The sequence below is a fragment of the Scardinius erythrophthalmus genome (genome assembly GCF_964197995.2).
Source record: "Scardinius erythrophthalmus genome assembly, chromosome: 13".
Lineage (NCBI taxonomy): Eukaryota > Metazoa > Chordata > Actinopteri > Cypriniformes > Leuciscidae > Scardinius > Scardinius erythrophthalmus.
Genome location: NC_138233.1, coordinates 7,101,240 through 7,121,965, shown reverse-complemented (window position 1 = coordinate 7,121,965; position 20,726 = coordinate 7,101,240). Strand labels below are relative to the sequence as shown.

The 20,726-nt window shown below is 36.6% G+C and overlaps 2 protein-coding genes across 7 annotated transcripts; both read right to left on the bottom strand.

Annotated features, from left to right (window-relative positions):
* Positions 1-66: 66 nt before the first annotated feature.
* On the bottom strand, positions 67-3,098 carry tubb4b (tubulin, beta 4B class IVb). Its single transcript, XM_081383120.1, has 4 exons — positions 2,865-3,098; positions 1,717-1,825; positions 1,502-1,612; positions 67-1,296 (listed from the first exon to the last, which is right to left on the bottom strand). The coding sequence occupies exons 1-4, from the start codon at positions 2,919-2,921 to the stop codon at positions 236-238; spliced, it is 1,338 nt and encodes a 445-aa protein (XP_081239246.1). The 5' UTR covers positions 2,922-3,098; the 3' UTR covers positions 67-235.
* A 578-nt stretch (positions 3,099-3,676) lies between these two features.
* Positions 3,677-19,720, bottom strand: aup1 (AUP1 lipid droplet regulating VLDL assembly factor). 6 transcript variants are annotated; one of them, XM_081382278.1, is made up of 13 exons: positions 19,623-19,720; positions 18,521-18,701; positions 17,575-17,712; positions 16,473-16,623; positions 14,731-14,921; positions 13,650-13,722; positions 11,463-11,536; positions 10,946-11,012; positions 9,916-10,039; positions 9,646-9,789; positions 8,136-8,287; positions 5,616-5,704; positions 3,677-4,157 (listed from the first exon to the last, which is right to left on the bottom strand). In XM_081382278.1, the coding sequence occupies exons 2-13, from the start codon at positions 18,559-18,561 to the stop codon at positions 4,112-4,114; spliced, it is 1,290 nt and encodes a 429-aa protein (XP_081238404.1). In that variant the 5' UTR covers positions 18,562-18,701; positions 19,623-19,720; the 3' UTR covers positions 3,677-4,111. The 6 variants fall into 6 exon arrangements, with proteins under 6 accessions (XP_081238404.1, XP_081238407.1, XP_081238403.1 ...); XM_081382281.1 differs by having other exon boundaries at positions 9,934-10,039; XM_081382277.1 differs by lacking the exon at positions 19,623-19,720 and adding an exon at positions 19,377-19,537.
* Between the last annotated feature and the right edge of the window lie 1,006 nt (positions 19,721-20,726).

Sequence of the window (20,726 nt, the reverse complement as noted above, 5' to 3'; positions counted from 1 at the left end):
ATACCCTTCCACATCTCTTTAAACCTGAAAGACCTCCCCTTGTCAAGAATAGAGAAACACTAGTAAGCCAGTTAAGTTCTTTTATTTGTTTTATTAACATTTACATGAAGAGGAACAACTGAAGGTTTTAAGTGACAGGAAATGCAGTAAGAAAAAAAAAATATAAAAGGGTGACAAGTTTAGAAAAGAGGGAACAAAAAAACAAAACATGGACCACACAACAACAGTAGTCAACTTAAGCAAGCTCCTCTTCACCCTCCTCCTCAAACTCGCCTTCCTCCTCAGCGGTGGCATCCTGGTACTGCTGGTACTCGGACACCAGGTCGTTCATGTTGCTCTCAGCCTCTGTGAACTCCATCTCGTCCATGCCCTCTCCCGTGTACCAATGCAGGAAAGCCTTGCGCCTGAACATGGCCGTGAACTGCTCAGAGATTCTCTTGAAAAGCTCCTGGATGGCAGTGCTGTTGCCGATGAAGGTGGCGGCCATTTTGAGACCACGAGGTGGAATGTCGCAGACGGCGGTCTTAACGTTGTTGGGGATCCATTCTACGAAGTAGCTGCTGTTCTTGTTCTGAACGTTGAGCATCTGCTCGTCCACCTCCTTCATGGACATGCGGCCACGGAAGACGGCGGCCACGGTCAGGTAGCGGCCGTGACGCGGGTCGCAGGCGGCCATCATGTTTTTGGCGTCGAACATCTGCTGGGTGAGTTCGGGAACGGTCAGGGCACGGTACTGCTGGCTGCCTCTGCTGGTCAGAGGAGCGAAGCCTGGCATGAAGAAGTGCAGACGGGGGAAGGGCACCATGTTCACCGCCAGTTTACGGAGATCTGCGTTCAACTGCCCAGGGAACCTCAAGCAGGTAGTGACACCGCTCATGGTGGCAGAGACTAGGTGGTTGAGGTCACCATATGTAGGGGTTGTGAGTTTGAGAGTACGGAAGCAGATGTCATAAAGGGCTTCGTTGTCGATGCAGTAGGTCTCGTCTGTGTTTTCCACCAGCTGATGGACAGAGAGTGTGGCATTGTAGGGCTCTACCACGGTGTCTGATACTTTAGGAGAGGGCACCACGCTGAAGGTGTTCATGATACGGTCTGGGTACTCCTCACGGATTTTGCTAATGAGGAGGGTTCCCATACCAGACCCTGTACCTCCACCCAAGGAGTGAGTGAGCTGGAAGCCCTGCAGACAGTCACAGCTCTCCGCCTCTTTCCGAACCACGTCCAAAACGGAGTCAACCAGCTCAGCTCCTTCGGTATAGTGGCCCTTAGCCCAGTTGTTTCCAGCACCACTCTGGCCTATCAGGTGACAAATGGTTAGGAGTTTAGTTACTTCAACACAAAAGGAAACTAGATCCATATCAGGTGACAATTTGCCATTCAAATTTTGTTCAGAGCAAGTGCAGGATAATTTTTTTCTAAATCAGATGTCCCAACTAAACCATTGCTCTCGGGTGCATATTTGTGGTAAAAATTTTTTTTTTTTTTTTTTTATAATATTTACCAAAAACAAAGTTGTCTGGTCTGAAGATCTGACCAAATGGACCGGACCTCACGGAGTCCATTGTACCAGGCTCCAAATCCACAAGTACGGCACGTGGAACATACTTTCCACCTATAAAACAAAAAGTACAGACTTTTAGGACAAATGCTTGGACAAAATGCCATATAATACATCTTTGTCAAGTAAAAATACAACAGGCATTAATTTCTACTCACCTGAGGCTTCATTGTAATAAACATTAATTCTGTCCAGCTGAAGGTCACTGTCGCCATGGTAACTGCCTGTTGGGTCAATTCCATGCTCGTCGCTAATGACTTCCCAGAACTGAAATAAGAGATTCAAAAGGTACAATATTTTTCCCCATTCAATTTAGTTCGACTAAAGACTTATTTAGACCATGACCAAAACGCATTAATATGGAATTGGTTTATAAAAGGCAAATAGAAGCGATTAAAACTAGGTTAATCCAATATTGAATAGCCAGAGCTTTCCGTTACATGGGCTCCACACTTTTAAAATGGAGTTTGCCAAGTCACCGGAGCCATTTTACACCACCCGGGAGCTTAAAGTAACAGCGACGGACCACAGCACTCAATGTCTCGAATTTTAAACTTTGGATATTGCACAATGAGATCAAATTATTCAGATTCGGTCTTTGTATGGGGCCAGGGGGTATTTTCAACATGATATCAGCGTTCCCGCACTTTTCCATGAGCTAGATTCAACCGGCCACATTACGACACGTGATTCTTCTAAGCGAATCGACTCGTTCGAACGGTTTGTTCAAATCTATTCGCCTGCGTCGCGTCACGACTCTCCCCTCCCTGAATTCGGTTGACAACTTTAGTACAGGAGTAAAATCTCGAAGGATTCGGCTCTACCAAATCATCACAAAGAACCGACTCGCTTGCGCATCGGACATTACGCTGGTCAGGCGCGGCCAACACCCTAAAACTAACGCATTGTTTCACCATTAGTTCATTCAAATCGTGCGGATTTCATACAATAAACTTCCTTAATTTTACTCTTTTTTTTAAAAAAGTCATTTTTCATCGATTCTTAGTTGATGACTCAAAAATACGATATTTTAAAAACTTGTTGCCTGTTCAGATTAATCCAAAGCCATATTTAAAACAAAAAAAGCTGTTAGAAGATAAGATTAAACAATACCAATAACATTAAATACTAATAATAAACAAAACACAAGTCAGCCAAATGAAAATACTAAATATGTAACGTTAATAATAACGTAATCGATTAAACAATGTAACGTTATGACCCTAAAAGCCGCGAAGATTAGCATTCCCTCAAAAGGCAACGTTCCTTTATTATATATTACAATACATATTCGTTCAGTTCTTACCTTAGCACCAATCTGGTTGCCGCACTGTCCAGCCTGTAAATGCACAATCTCCCTCATTCTTGCGTATTTGTTTGCTTAACACCCCAAAATATGACTGAAACAAAAATTCTTCTAACTCAAACCCCTCGACAATGAGGTCGTAAAATGAGATGTGCTCCTACTTATTCAGTCTGGAGAAATCACCAACATTTCCATCATTCTCATAGGTTGCTGTGCGCCCTCTCCAGCATTCTCATTGGCTCCTGTGTGTGCTCATTTTTATGATTGGTTTATCCAGACGGATGCGTCATTATAGGCAGGCTGAATTACCATTGGCTAGAAGAACGGTTATAACGGCTCTCGACATTCAAAACGCTTATCTAAAAAAATGTATTTAAAAAAAAATCAAAAAGGTCTTGCGAAGGAGTTAGGGCTGCAGGTAAATTTTCCAAAACTTATTTGCCTAAAGAGGACAAATAAAACATAATCGAAGCAGTTTTGACAGTTTAACCCTTCCATTTGTCTCCCATGGCCATTACAAGGTGCTAATTCATTTATAACTTAAGGCATAAATAAATTATAATACTAGTAATAAAAAAAACACTGATAGGTTTAAAGCTTATTGAACCTAATTTTGTGTAAATGAAGAAAAAGCTGAGAGCATTTAAAAAAAAAAATCCTGATGACAAAAATAGCACTGACATGCTATAAGACCTATGGAAATAATTATTCATCTTTCCCTGACAACTTCATTTTCATTCACAAAATATATGCATAAATAAGATACATTTCCAATGATGTTATAAAGTACAAGAGACACAGTCACAATAGTCTTTGCATTTCTATATGATCTTTAATGTCTTTAAAAGCTGATATTGCATCAACATGTATCATTAACCACATAATGAACCTCGAGTTGTTTTAGTTCACTGCCATATGTTTCTGAACCCTTATTCTCTACCCAAGGACCTTATAAAAAATAATATGAAGTGTGCCAAGGTCACTGGGTCTCAATACAAATTGTTTACCAAAATAATTGTTTTCTGTTGCAGAGAGAAATAATAAAAAGACATGCATGATTGCCATGCAAGACGATTTACAAAGAAACAAAAACAAGAAAGGAAAAAATCCAGTCTTCTCTCTGTATGTTTGGTAAACACAAATGTTTCATTCTGGGTCAACTCTATAATTTCTTCTTTGTCTATGTGGATTTTGTGTTAAGCAGCGGCCTTTCCTAAACAATTCCTCAGGTGTGTCTTTGTCCAAGGTCATAGATCATCCTCTTTGTTCAGTCCATGTTTTTCAATGTATCGTCTGCGGGTGGGGTGAACAGAGAGTAAAGAATCAGATTACTCAACAGAATAAAATGACTACAACATACAATTTCTACACTGTAAAAAATTTATCAAGGGTCTTGTAAATTTAATTTAAAAATAATTTAAGGTGATAATTATAAAATATTTAAGAAAATTGTATGTATATATATATATATATATATATATATATATATATATATATATATATATATATATATATATATATATATATATATATATACACAGTACCAGTCAAAAGTTTGGAAACATTACTATTTTTAATGTTTTTGAAAGAAGTCTCTTATGCTCATCAAGCCTTCAGTTAAAAAACAAACAAACAAAACAAACAAACAAAAAAACAGTAATATTATGAAATATTGTTACAAATTAAAATAATGGTTCTCTTTTTTAATATATTTTAAAATGTAATTTATTTTTGTGATGCAAAGCTGAATTTTCATCAGCAAGTACTCCAGTCTTTGGTGTCTTATGATCCTTCAGAAATCATTCTAATATGATGATCTGATACTCAGTTATTATCAATGATGGAAACAGTTGTGCTGTTTAAATTTTTTTTTGGAATACTTTTTTCAGGATTCATTGATGAGTAAAACGTTAACAGCATTTATTCATAAAAACAGCATTTATTCAAAATAAAAACATTTCTAACAATATAAATCGTTACCATCACCTATTATCAATTTAACGCATCCTTGTTGAATTAAAGTACTAATTTCTTAAAAAAAAAAAAGTTATTGTTCCCAAACTTTTGAACGGTAGTGTATATTGTTACAAAAGATTTCTATTATAAATAAATACAGTTCTTTTTAACTTTTTATTCATCAAATAATCCTGAAAAAAAGTATCTCAGGTTATAAAACAAATATTAAGCAGCACAACTGTTTCCAACATTGATCATAAATCAGCATATTAGAATGATTTCTGAAGGACCATAAGACACCAAAGACTGGAGTACTTGCTGATGAAAATTCAGCTTTGCATCACAAAAATAAATTACATTTTAAAGTATATTAAAAAAGAGAACCATTATTTTAATTTTTAACAACATTTCATAATATTACTGTTTTTTTTTTTTTTTTTTTACTGCAGGCTTGATAAGCATAAGAGACTTCTTTCAAAAACATTAAAAATAGTAATGTTTCCAAACTTTTGACTGGTACTGTATGTATATATATATAGCTGTGACATAGTGGCTTATTTATTTTGGCTAGGAGAAGTTCCGAATGGCCGGTAACTTAAATTTGTTTTAGCCAAATTGGCCGGTAAGTTAATTTCAAACAAATACTAAATAATTTAGGGGATTTTACATGATTTATTCAGGTAGATTCCATGAAAGAAATCAAGCCTTAACTACTCAAAAATATCAAGTGTAATATGACACTGGCAAACAACAGCACTGTTTCAAACATTATTTTAGTATTTATAAAACAATTACCTTCTTGCATATTCATATAAGGCTTCTTTTCTCTCCTGTAGGGTCATGTGTCTGTCTGTGGGTGATCTCCCAAAAGATTTGGCAGTTGGCTGTTGAATGAACACAGACATTAGACATATTATATAAATATCCTGTCAGACAAAAGGCTTCAAAGTTGCTATTTATAGGTAAATTCACTAATATAGGCCATGCAAGAAAAAAGCCATTGTACAGTTTGTACAAAATAAGGTCAAACTCAAAACACAGATCTTGTTTTTGTGGTACACTGAAGAATATTGCAAATTTGATTTATACAGTGTAATAAATCGTAAATGGTCTTGTTAATAGTGATGTTCAATTATTTAACAAATCCTTCTTTTAAGTCGGTAACTGGTTGAGTCGGTTCACAGAATTGAAATGTTAGCTCTGGGTTGATGGCGCAAGATGCGTATCTGAGGTAGCACCCACACATGCTCTTTGTGCAGCACCTAATGAGTCAATAAGCTTGTCCAGACAGATTAATAGTGCTTTTCACACTTGAAATAGTTAACCCTGGGTCATTCTAAACCCTGGGTAAAAGGAATCCTGAGTCATCTTGCTTCACACTGCTCATAATTTACCCGAGGTTAACAATTAATTCATATAATATTTATAAGCTAACGTTTCACACTGTACATTCCTAAACCTGGGTTAACATTCTTATTTGCATATTTCTGGTGTCAGTGTCAATGATTGGATGCATCCTCGTATTACCGACTGTACTATCGAATTTATACTGAATGGACATTTCGAAATATAAAGGTAATGAAACAGTCTCTTCTTCACTCAAATGTCGTGTTTCACATTACAATCTAGAAATCTAGAATCTAGTTGTCATTTACACTTAGTATAAATAGCATCTATCACTATTTGTACTTAGTGTAAATAGTATCTATTGCTATAGCTGCTGCCTTTTACCTCTCAAACACAACACTGAATTTACTGCGTGACTGTCCGAAGCATGCAAATATGAGTATGTGGGGTTGTAATATGAGGTTGACTTTCATTTCGAACTGATTCCTTAGTTCAATAACATGCTTATTGGCTCATTCAGAGCTGAGCATACTTCAGATGTAGATCTTGTGTCATCAACTTAGAACTAAAGTTCAATTCATTTCAATTCTGTGAACCGGCTCGACCGGTTACTCGATTAAAAGAACGATTCATTCAAGTCAAGTCAAGTATATTTGTATAGCGCTTTTCACAATACAGATTGTATCAAAGCAGCTTCACAGTATTAAATTAAAATAATACAACAAGGTTTGTTTCTAGGGGAATTTATTGATTGATAAAATAAAATAAAATATCCCCAACTGAGCAAGCCAAAGGCAACAGTGGCAAGGAACCGAAAAACTCCATCAAGTGACCTAATGGTGTCCTAAAACTCCATCAGGTGACCCAATGGAGAAAAAAAAACCTTGGGAGAACCCGGGCTCAGTCGGGGGCCAGTTCTCCTCTGGCGTTTATGAACTAGAGGCCGGATTGTAGTTTGAACTGTAAGATTAAAAATATCATATGAATGCCTGGCCGAAAAGATGCGTCTTTAATCTAGTTTTAAACTGGGAGAGCGAGTCTGAGCAACGAACAGTATCAGGAAGGCTATTCCAGAGTTTTGGAGCTAAATGTGAAAATGCTCTCCCTCCTTTGGTGGATCTGGATATCCTAGGTACCATTCAAGAACCAAACTAGCCTGGTTAAAACCAGACCATTCTCAGTAGTAACTGAGTTATGGTCTGGCAAAGCTTCATTAATAACTCATTTCCAAAGGGGCGTCACCAACGGACGTCGCTCAAATGCCTCTGTGCACAATTGGATAGACCTAAAACCAATCAGAGCGATCGTCATCGTGTAAAACCATATGCTGCGTCCTAAGTTACACTACGCCATAAAAGTATGTACTCTTTTTGTGAAGAAAAGGTATTTACTTTTGAATGTGTAGCAAAAAAGTAGGCAAGCTTTGGGACATACTACTTCGTCATCTTTATCGGACGGATCTGTCGCGTGCGTCATGTCATGTAAACTGCCCTGTCAATCATCTTGTCACAGTTAAAATCCTCTATTAAATCTAATTTAATTTCCTACCGTTTCGGAGAGAAATGTAGTAGCACGTTCATCTGCCAGTGGGTCTTTCATGGAGACTGTCCTCATGTGTTTGCAATTTGAATATAATAATGCATTTAGAAGTTGCTGCGCTTCACCAACGGACGTCGCTCAAATGCCTCTGGGCGCAATTGGATAGACCTAAAACCAATCAGAGCGATCGTCATCGTGTAAAGCCCGCCTCAACGTTTCTGACTGGTGCCGTGATTTCGACGGATTAGAAATGGGCTTGAATGGGCTCTTTGCCAGACTACTTGCAGAGCAAATCTAAAATTGCCGGAAGTTGTCTGGGTTTTCCCAGGCTAGAACCAAACGTCACTACTTGTTAAACAAACTTTGGCTAAAAAACTGGTTCATTTGCAGCTGCATCGTTTCAGCGAGTGATGTGAGAGTCGCTGGTACCTTTAAATTGGGTGTGGATGTCATTACAGACAGAGAGGAGGAAGCTGCAGGTTTGGCTGTAGCTGAAGGAGTGCTCGCAGCAGCCTCTGAGCTGAACTGGTCAGCGTGCTCCAGCAGGTTGGTTATGGTTGTGTCCACACAGTTGGTCTGTACTGTACAGAGACGAAAGAAAGGGATTTCTTAAAGGGATAGTTCACCCAAAAATAAAAATGTACTGTTAATGCACTCATCCTCAGGCTATGCAAGATTTAGGTGCCTTTTTTTATTCAGTAGAACAGTAAAGGATTTTTAATTTGAGCTAAAAAAAATGGTCCTTGGTGGTTCATATAATGCAAGTCAATGGCTACCATCACTTTGAGAGTCAAAAAAACATATGAAGAGTTCAGATGCAAAAGCCTCTAAGTGCCATCTGAAATTTTCTTCTAGAATATAGAAAGCTTGTATATTTAAGTTCAGTTATTTCACTTAAATGACAATTAATAGGTAATTTTCATTGCCATTTAAGTGAAATTACTGAACTTAAATATACGAGCTTGATAAAAATGATCATTCTAGAAGAAAATTTCAGATGGCACTTCGAGGCTTTTGCATCTGAACTCTTCATATACAGGCCAAACAAAATTAATACCCGTGGCTCCTGACGATACAATAAGGGTCTTAAGAAGCTAAACAATCGGTGTGTGCAAAAAACATTATTTACAACATTATAACATGTAATCCACAGCCTCGGCAAACGGTCCTGAACACGTTCACGACAGTCTGGATTGAGATCATCTGTCGCAGGATAAAGCACGCGCTGGAGCAAACTCAAATGTGAGCTGATGCTGTGGTTTTTTTTAAAACACAAAGCGAGGACATGTGTGTTGTATTGTTCATCAAAATTATACTTGAGTTATCCTGGATGTCGCAACCTATATAAAAAATTAAGATTACGTTTGCATGCGCAATTTCAATTGGGAAGATTGACTTTTCACAGATTCTTAACGCTTGATCTCCAGCGTATGTGTCATTATGCGACAGGAAGCTTGCGCTCCGGACTGTCGTTAAAGCGCTTAGGACTGTTGGCGAGGCTGTGGATTACAGGAAATAATGTTCAGTTTCTTGCACACACAGGTCTTTTTGCTTCTTAAGACCTCAATGTATCGTCAGGAGCCACGGGTATCAATTTTGTTTTGCCTGTATATGATTTTTTGAAGTGACAGTAGCAATTTGACTTGCATTAGCTAAAAACTTTACTGTTCTACTGAAGAAGAAAAGTCACGTAAATCTTAAATGGCCTGAGGGCAAGTAAATCAATAGCAAATTGAAATTTTTAACCAAATACATACTGGCTGAAACTCAATTGCTTAAACCCAAGAAATCAGCTTTGCATTAGTACGCATATAGGGGAGCCACAAAAGAGTATAATGGCACAGTTGCTTTTATTGAAGCTAGTCTGAATTAATGTTTCAGGGGATTTCATGTTAGTGTCTAATTGCATACAGCAAAGCATTATGGGAGGAAGACATACACAGGTCTCTGGTGATGACCGATAATGGGACGTCAGGCAGAACCTCTTTCACCTGCTGCACCATACGTGCTACTCGTGAGTCTTCGGCCCCTGCACTTGTGCCCAGGAAACCCTGTGCCACTGTGCGAGGTCTGGCACCCAAATCTGACAACAAAAAAAAAACAGTTTCATGTTACACTAGAAGACAAAAACCATCTACTATGTTGATTCAGTGATCTAACTTGTAACTTGTTATGATGTATATATACACATCATAATTTCATTTCTCACCATTGAATCCGTTCTTACTTGAATGTGCAGTCTGAGCGGCAGTGTGTCTTTTCCTTTTGATGTGTTCGGCTTTGTCTGCTTTAGTGATCTGTGTGGAGATCACGCCCAGCTTGGTGGCCAGCAGCTGACGGAGGGACACAATGAACATTACATCAAACGACACGTAGAAGCTTTGAAACGGACATGAAATGGATCTGAAGGTTAGGCAGATGAAAAGCCATGTCAGTGGACAATAAGATAATGGTTTGTTTGAACATGTTTTTAATGGTAATTCAACCAAGTATGACATTTCCGGAAAATGGTTTCAAATCTTTTACATTTCAAGGCATTTCACAGAGCATTCATTACTACAGAAGCATGACTTACAAACTTTCAACAGGCTATAGGCAGAGGATCGCTACATGCATTTACATGCACTTTATTTTAGTAGGACTCATTCAGTTTTTTTTAATGCTTCAGTTGAATCATACCAGTCTAGTTTTTGCAAAATCGGACTAACACTGCTGTTCAAAAGTTTGGAGTCACTAAATTTTTTTTTATGTTTCTGAAAGAGTCTCAATGCTCAACAATGCTGCATTTACTTAATCAAAGATACAGTAATTGTTAAATATTATTACAATGTAAAAATAACTATTTAAAAATGTAAATGTACAAATTTAAATGTAAAAATGTATTTCTGTAATGCAAAGCTGAATTTTTTAGCTTCATTACTCCAGTCTTCAGTGTCACATTCAGAAATTATCCTAATATGTTGATTTTCTGCTCAAGAAACATTTCTTATTATTATCAATGTTGATAACAGCTGTGCTGCTTCTTATTTTTGTGGAAACCGTATTTTTGTGGTAGCTCGGGTTTGTCCGGCATGTATACACATTAATCAGGCTACAACTGGCGGCGACTATAATCACAGCAATATTTTTCAGAAAGTACAGAAATTTGTAAAAAGGAAAGGGCAAACATTCAATGTCTATTGGATAAAATAGTACACAGAATTTCAACATACACACAAAAAAAAGGGAAAAGGTTTTACCTCTTGGACTTTGCTGGCAAATTCTAGATGAGATTCATCATCTTCTCTAGACAAAGGTGGGAGCCATCTAGTTGAGAGCATTTCAAAACAATCACACCTTACATTTTTGCACAGAGACACTTAACAAGAGTGAGAAAGAAAGTTTATTCATTCAGAAAGCCATGATATGCTTCTGATTCTTCCTTTATTCACTCAATAATTACAACATTAAACATTACCATTAAACATTAGCATCTACTTCAAAATGTTAACATTTTATAAAACTAAAATATATTCAAATATTTAAAAGTGACAGTAATAAAAGTACAATATTTGGCAACAGGCAAGTATGCACAAAAATTCAGGACTAAACTTGAAACTGTTAGTCTTATAAGCTTCATTCGCAAGACTCCTGAGGCTATTAAATACTGAAAAGCTTCATTATTGCATTACCAGTTCTGGCCTGTCGAGCAGCAATAGAGGATTGTACGTTTAAAATACTGCCACTGGACAAAGGAGAGACTGTAATATGTAGTACCTTACATGGTACACTGTGAACGGTACAAAAAAGGTCCACAGCAGCTCCTTCAGCCATGAGGATTCTGGCGTGTTCTGAAAAGAAACAGAGAAAGACCTTTTATATTATCCTAGATGCTAGTGTTTATCGATCTCGATGGCTTGATGATTTTTATCTAGACATGCTTTCACATGCACAACGCAATTCTCCCTACCCAGTTGACCGCCCACATTTATATAAAACACCTATCCGGCATTCAGTAACTCGCCCCGTCCTGATGAACGCTAGTGTGAACTGCACCAGCTGTTTTCACATGCAAAACAGTAACAGAGGTCATTTATAAATGTGTAACATTGTGACTTAAAGCTACAGTAGCGTGTATAAATTTTAGAGCCTGAGAAGTTGAAAACAAAAGTTATTACAATTATAAACCTAAATTATATCATCTTTTTTTGATACAAGAAAGCATAATAAAAAGAATATCTTTTTTTTTTATTCTGAGAAAAACAAGTTAGAATTGCGAGATATAAATGTGCAATTACGAGTTACAATGTCAATTGCGTGAAAATGTCACAATTCTGACTTTTTAACTGCCAATTAGCAATTGCAAGATGTAAACTTGCAATTGCAAGAAGAAAAGGTTGAATTGTGAGATAAAAAGCTGCAATTACCCTTTATTTATTTATTCTGTAGCTAAAACAAGCTTCCATACTCTACACACACAAATATCTAGCTGCCTTTTAAATTTAAATGAATCAGATCTGGGGGTCCGTGACATCTCAACAGATTGAAAACCCTGATGTAATACAGCAGCTGAAGGAATGGATCATATCCAGTGTTCACCAAAACATAATAATAAAACCATTTTGCAAAGCTGTAATGGGAGCAAGAGGTCGCTATGAGCCGATCTGCCGACCTTTGACAGTCCGTCTTTCTATTGCACTGTGAATCACTTATTATCAGTGCTGCTATAAATATCCACGCTCACACAAAGACTATCTTGTGTGTGTTAACAGGAACTTGAGAATGAAAAAAAAGATCTGGGAACTCTAGAAACGATTTACAATTAGCTATTCAGTCTTATTTAAATGCCAGGGTGGATGGTTTCATAGCAAAGTGATTTACAGAAATAACAAGTGCAGCACTGACATAAAAACTACAGGTGGGTAGGGCTGGGCGGTATATCGAGTTTGTACGATATATCAATATATTTTTTTGAAACGATATGGAATGAGGCAATACCGTTTATATCGATACAGTAGTTTGATACGAGCACATCTGAAAAACGCGGAAGACGCAGTGTGAGCTGCCACAGTGAAAGTACATAGTACAATTTGTCCTAAACATGACACAAGCCTATATTAAGGGCTTCAAAATAACTGGTAAGATATAGTTAACAAGTTTAAAGCAGCTTGCCCTGTCAGATGCTGTTGCTGACTGACAGATAAATACTTGCGCTGTTTAATGCGTTTGAGATGTGTTGCTTTCCTCAGTGCTTAACTTACATTTCACAGGTATATTCTCCATCTGTAAATGTTAGAAAGTCAAACAAATATGTCCATTTCACTGTCAGGAGAGGACGAGCTTCTGCAATTGAATCTCCGCTAATATGCAAGCTTCCGTGAATGAGCGACGCCGCGCGCATATTTGTTGTTGGAAATAATAAATATGCCATATGGGGAATTTTAAACCTACAAGTATATTTTTATGAAAGTGACCATTATAACGGGGTAATCAAACGCAGGCTAATAGTTTAAGTTCTTTTGTTTTTATTTTCATTTTTAGTTTAGCCTTTAGTCAATTTAAAAACAAAAGCATTATTTTTGTTAGAATGTAATGTGATTTTAACCACCTTTTTGCACATAATCTATTGCATAGCCTACATTACATTCACTATATTTGTTTCCATATCCTCCAATATCAACATTGTTTGTAGGATATCATTGGGCAGGATGAAAATGGCATGTTTTTTTAAATAAATACAGATTTTCTTTATCCAAATGGAAAAATGTAGAAAGTACCGAGATATATATCGTATATCGCCATTTAACCCAAAAATACCGAGATATGATTTTTTGGCCATATCGCCCAGCCCTACAGGTGGGATTACATTACATAAACAATATTACTTATTATGTGTGCGAATTTAACCGGGTTAAATCATTCAACAAGAGAGGATCATAAAAAAAAGGGTTTAGATGCAATTACCAAAGCTATGAAGGGCCTCTTCACCAGCAATGCCACAGGCTGGACGGAGTCAGACACAGAGAAAGGCCAAGAGCTGAGGAGAGAGAAGTTGGGCTTTTAAAAATGCCATCTTTCTTAAAGAAAAAAAGAAACGTCATCTAAAAGCTAATGACAAGGTGGGTGTCAGCTGATTAACAGGCAGTAAAGGCTAAATCTGAGGATCAGTAAAGCTTAGAGAGGAACCTTCAAGGAAGCTTAGAGAGGACCTGGCAACCCTCCCAGAACAGATCCACAATTAATCACAGAAGTCTCGGCATTAAAGCAGTCCTTACTTACCAAACATTATTAATATCAGGCACCTGACTGTCTACGTACAGTACAGTCACATTTAAAACCAAATCAGATACATCATAAACAGGTATTTACGCCATAAACAGTCGCTGTTGGCTAAATGGATGAAATCTCTTTCAGGCGTATTACTGTTACAGTCACCATGAAGATCAGAGAGACATTTCATATAGTTTATTTTATTATACACAATAGTATTAGTTTATGGGGAAAATATAGTTACATAATTCTTCCAACCTACAAATTGAGACCTTATTATTATGTATGGCACCCAACTTCACACTACAGATTATCTTCATAAATACAGTATACTCCCGTAAAGCAATATCAACCGCGACACTGTTTATATAAAAAAATGCAAACTATATTATCGCTTAGCTCTTTATATCAAGTTTATGTAAGTATATCCAACTTTTTCAGAATACATACAGTACATAAACATAGGGTGATATATAGCAAATCTCAACTGCTTGATCGTTAATATCTTCATAAAATGTAAACTATATTATCGCCCAGCTATTTATATAAAGTTGGATATGCAAGTATGTCCAACTTTATTTGCATACATTCAGTATTACTCGGATAGGGCAATACATACAATAGCAAATCTCAGCTGACTTATTGCTTGTAATCTGCCAAATGCAACTAATGCATTAAGATATTATACACATTAACACCACGATTTTCTGTAAAGCTGCTTTGAAACCATGTGTATTTGTGAAAAATTCCATTGACTTGTAATAATGTTTTGAACCTGAATTTGAGGAGGCCGGTCCGGCCGTTGGTGGTGTCCTCCTCTGGAAAGAGCAGGAGGGGTAAAGTGTTAGGAGATGAGCAATATCTGCGGAGGGTCTCTGTCAGCTCCGTCCTGCTCCCTACGCCCTGACCCAGCTCCATAAAACCCCTCGCCCAGCACAGGAACCCCACGGGGCCCTCCAGCAGCGGCTAAACACACAGAGAGAGATGCAAACATGGTTAGATGAAGCTGATTAGATACAGAATTACAAAATTATATAAAAAGGGGATATATAGCAATTAAAAGTGTCTAATTCTATTATAACTGAAGCTGAATCAAATAGGTAACATTGTATAATGCATCTGAGTAATGCGCTCAAAAGTTTGTGATCGCAACGTTTTTAAAATGCTTTTGAAAGAAGTCTCTTCTGCTCACCAAGGCTAAATCTATTTGATCAAAAATACGGTAATATTGTGGAATATTAATACAATTTAAAATAACTCTTCTCTATTTGAATATATTTATTCCTGTGATGCAAAGCTGAATTTTCAGCATCATTACGCCAGTCTTCAGTGTCACATGATCCTTCAGAAATCATTCGTAAATGCTGATTTGCTGCTTAATATTTTTGTGGAAACTGTGATACAACTGTGAAACAGGATTCCTTGATGAATATAAAGTTCATCATTTACTTGAAATAGAAATCTTTTGTCACATTTTAAATGTATTTACTGTCATTTTTGATAATTTAAATATGTAATAAAATTTTAAGTGTACATATACTGAGTATATTATTATTTGAACTGTGCAAGTTGTGTAAATTATATAACGTTATTTGCATATTATACACTACCGTTCACAAGTTTGGGGTCAGTAAGAATTTTTATTTTTTTGGAAAGAAGTTAAAGAAATTAACACTTTTATTTATCAAGGACACATTAAATTGATCAAAAGTGGCAGTAAAGACATTTATAATGTTACAAAAGATTCTATTTCAGATAAATTATGTTCTTTTGAACTTTCTATTCATCAAAGAATCCTGAAAAATAAAATGTATGGCGGTTTCCACAGAAATATGAACTGTTTTCAACATTGATAATAATCATAAATGTTTCTTGATCATCAAATCAGAATATTAGAATGATTTCTGAAGGATCATGTGACACTGAAGACTGGAGTAATGATGCTGAAAATTCAGCTTTGATCACAGGAATAAATTACACTTTACTATATATTCACATAGAAAACAGCTGATTTACATTGGAATAATATTTCACAATTTTTACTGTATTTTTAATCAAATAAACACAGCTTTGCAGCTTGCATTGTATTATAATTTAATGATTTAATGCACTAATTGTAAATGTTCCATTTTGTTTACTGTAATGTACAATTATGTATTATTAATAAGTTAAAGTATAATGCATTTATAATAAATACATTAATTTATTTTCTAACTAAAACCTTGGTCAACTCATACAGAAATGTTAGATCAAGCAGAGCAGTATGACCTAATGTTTGAAACTGAATGCAAGTTACTCCTCCTGACGCACATTCAAACAAAGTGATTCATTTGAAGTGAGCAAACAGAGAGAATTAAACCTCATTCACTGGCCTCTGGCCCAACATTAAGTCAGCACAGCATCCAAAGAAGAAATAGACCTCATTGTGTGAGTTAACCAATGGAAGACACAGAAGTCAAGGGCCGAGCAGAGGAGAAAGAGATTACGTCATGCTGGGAGACACACATACACACTCACCGTGTTACAGGAGGTCAGGAGGTTGATAATATTGTGGTCGAAATGTGTAACGTGATTGGAGATGTAAAGTCGGGCAGTTTTGTCCCGTAAGCGCGGGCTGTTCTGCCGGACATGCAGACCCAGCACTGAACACATTATTCTCACTATGAACCTGAAACAGCACAGACACATGCCAATTCACACACACTGGCATCAATACTGCAAACATACAAACACAAACTTAGGGTGTGTTCACACTTGCAGATTGGTTTACTTGGTTTTTTTAGTCCGGACCAAAAAAATAAACAAATAATACATGTAGTCCTCCGTTTGGTGTTCACAGTCATTTTTAATACCGCACCTAAAGATAAAAATAAATAAACTTGCAACAGAACTTACAGAATATCCTAAACAAAGCTGTGGGCTAAATGCGCTCGCTATGTGTGTGTACATATGATGGCGTTTTGCCCAGCGTTTTATTCAAACCGAACCTGCCAAGTGTGAACACACCCTAAATCTGCCAAACAAAAATGACAAAAGATTTTACACTACAATTTATATGCAAGCATTAGGAAACTTGTGACTGATCACCAAATTATTAATAATAACCTTAATCAGGTGTGTGACAAATTAATCTGTAAAAATGTAAAAAAAAATGGTGTAAAAAGTATACATTAATAAAAAAGTTTGAGGCATGTCACACAGCAGCAGTATTGTTATTGTTAACTAATTATTGTTAACTAAAATTATTTCTGGTAATAGAAAAAAACAAAAAGATGACGAAGAGAACATTAAGAAAGGTTGCCTTGGAAAAAGATTTGAAATAAATAAGTTTGTTAATAAAAAATAATTAAAGATATATAGAAATATACAAAATTATTACAAAATTAATAACAAAATTAAAGTGAAAACTGAAATTATAAAAATAAAAGCCAATTCAAAATATTAATAATAGTATTTAAATAATACTAAAATAACACTGTAACGATGTGAGATAAATTATCTACATAAAACCTAGCCCACAAATGCAATGTTTTCTAAATTTTATTTTATTTCCGATCTTACTCTTTCGGTGCGCTTTCTAAATGTTGACAACTATTAACTCTCCAGTGTGGCGTCTTACCTTCTGACAATACTGTCAGGTAGTGCACAACTCACTAGAAACACATGAACACCAATAAATATTCTCAGAAGCATCAAGCACAAGCCAACAGGGGAGTACAGCAGCAACAGCAGGAGGATGAAGCGATCATTTGGTAACCTGTGAAAACAGATGACAGGAATAGAAACCAGCTTCAGGATCTATTTCTGAGAACAGCCGTTTGGCAGAATTCAACATCCATCTCTCCATTTCAGAGATCTGAGCAGTGTACACAGGAGACGGCATGACCGATTTCCACCAGTTTACTAACTAGTGCACTTCATTTCTGCTGTCATGAGTTACTCTAATATATCAGGATTACTACTAGACTACTTAAGAAACATGAATTAAGGCTTTGGTGGAGAAAAAGCAGCTATTATACGATCATGCATTATTTATTATTTGTTGTTGTTGTTGTTGTTGCATGCAGCAGGCCTTACTGTTGACATAAATAATCACAAATAATAAGACTCATTGTGTTTATAAGAACAATATTAACTTAGCAGATTTCATTAACTGTAAACACAACCAGACTTTCTGTAAAACTATCATATAAACCACAATAGTACTGTTCAAAAGAACAGCATTTTTTTTAAGTAGTAAGATAGTAAAGGTTTTTAATGTTGCAAAACATATGTCACCTCTGATCAATTTAATGCGTCCTTGCTAAATAAAATTATTCCCTTTTTATACTGTTTCAATTGCATTTATGTCAAATATACTTTATTAAATTACGTAAGTGCATACATAATCAGAAATCATTCGTGTTTCTATTTATTTTCTTATGTATGTATTTGAAAATCCTTCAATGATCACTAACAGACTTTATACGGTTGTGTTTTTGAGGGTTTGATGTTGAACATGCTACGGCTAATTGAGTTAGCTCTGCAACTGCTGTCATTTCAAGCTTTAAATGTGAATAAGTTACCGCTGGAAGTCGAACATCTGCTCAATCCCCCGCGTTTCCATTATTTAAACTCTTTCTGGGATATTGTCAAAGGCTGCTGCATACTATTCTTCAGGGTTTAACAGAAGGTGAGAGGGGGAGAGACGCTAGCCCGTTTTTAGCCTGTGCTGTTATTCGCCATGTTGAGAAGCTGCTGATGTTTCTAGATGAAGAAGAACAAAGAACTTCAGTGAAGAAACGAGGTTAGACACTCCAGAGCTACTTCCGTGTTGAATCACGTGCTTTGCTATAACGCATCTGATTGGTCTTTAGATGTTTAGGATCGCTTTTATACAACAAATAAACTTATAATACTCAATATCTTATAGTGCACACCGCCAAATAATTAGAGAAGTGCAATTTTACACAAATACAGCATACATAAATATTGTTCGACGCAGATTTGTATGCTTAACAAGAACGATATTCAATTTTCCAACTGTATGTATTGTAAAATTACTGTCTTATGTATTTGCCATATCATTTCTAATGGTGCGTTCAAGTCATCTCGTATAGATCGTATTTACGAGTTGAACGCACTTGAACGCCACCACAATGTCGTAAATACCAGTGGGGAGCTCGGGATTTTCTCTAAGCTCCGATCTGTACGAGTTGGGGGCGTGTCAGTGATTAACATGGCGGAATACACAATACGTAAAGGTATTTAGCTGTGATATTGTCAGGCTTTTCTATTTACAGCGCAGTTAGCTAATCGCCAACACAGAATATGATAGTATTATAATATAACAATGCAACATGTAATGATGTGTTGCCAGTGGCTTCATAAATTAATTAAAAACATAAAAATACAACCGTATAAAGTCTGTTCAAAGTATACCTGATGCACATTTCTTTGTTCTTCATTTTCTAGAACAAGAGTTTAAGAACCTTACTGTATTTTTGTGTAATTAATTAAGAGAAAGTACTTCGCCATTTTGCTCCGACGAAAGTGACTTGAACGCACATGCCGTTATAAGCACGACTTCCCACCTCGTACGTACGAACTTCCCAGGAGGACTTGAACGCATAGTAAGCCCCGAGGTAAAAGTCTAGCGACCTCTACTGCCGCATTTGTTAACATTACCAAATAGTCAAGAGTGGAAGGGCTGGTAAATAAAGCATCTATGTTCCCCTTGAGTTTTCAAAACACAACGGAAACAAGTCACCCTTCATCTTTATCTTATTTTCTTGCTTTTCTGCGTGCATTTTTATTGTTGAAGACTGACATCTTGCGTTATGGAGTATGCACTACAATACAGTTTGACACCCTTTATTTACATTTTTAAATGTGTTTAAACGTTTAAATTTTTTTTTTTTTTTTTTTATTCTTACATATTTAGACAACTGCTAAAGATTTCTTTCATTTTATTCCTTTTGCCTTATGAAAAAAAAATCCATATTGTTTTGTTTTGTAAGTTTGTGCAGGAAACACTTGCTGTTTTCAAACACTAGGGGACACTACAAGTTTTCTTATCTCCCAATGTCACCTTTTCAACTCTCAAGACTTTATGAAAACAGCGATTCAGCAGTTCTTGTAGATGTCAGTGACTTTTTGTTTGCCCACCATTATAATTCAATAAATTAAAACATTAAATCCATTAGTAAAAATAATGGATAAACTTTGTTCCTTCATGGAAATAAGTCACAGTTTAGCAGGGTAGCTAAATCCCCCTCATGATCAGTTTGACAGTAAGCAAATAAAGCAGTTTGTCATATATTGATCCAAGTATTACTGCAAATGTAATAGGCCCTATACTACACAATACAAAAAATCTGAAACGTCTGATTTATACGGCTGCCATTTATAATAAAACTCGGTACGAATGAATGTCTCTCTCCTCACAAACACACACAAAGTCAGATAACAGTGGTGCCCCTTGAATGCAGTGCATTCGCCCCCAGCTGCAGTTCCCAAATACGTCTCTTCAGTTAGAGATTGAATCTGCCCCATTCATTAGCCTAAGTGGATGAGCTTCCCTAATAGATGCTCCCCTTCCCCTCAATAATTGCTGTTGATTGGCGTAAATTAGACCCTAGTTGCCAGACGAGTGATTCTCGACGACGATAATCTGATTCCCAGCTGAAACTAATAGGATTTTAACTCCGGTTTGGCCTAATGTCCGTCTGTAAGGCCTGGCCCGGCTCTGTTGGTCCAGACCTGCCCTTCAGCCCGCGGCCGCATGCACAA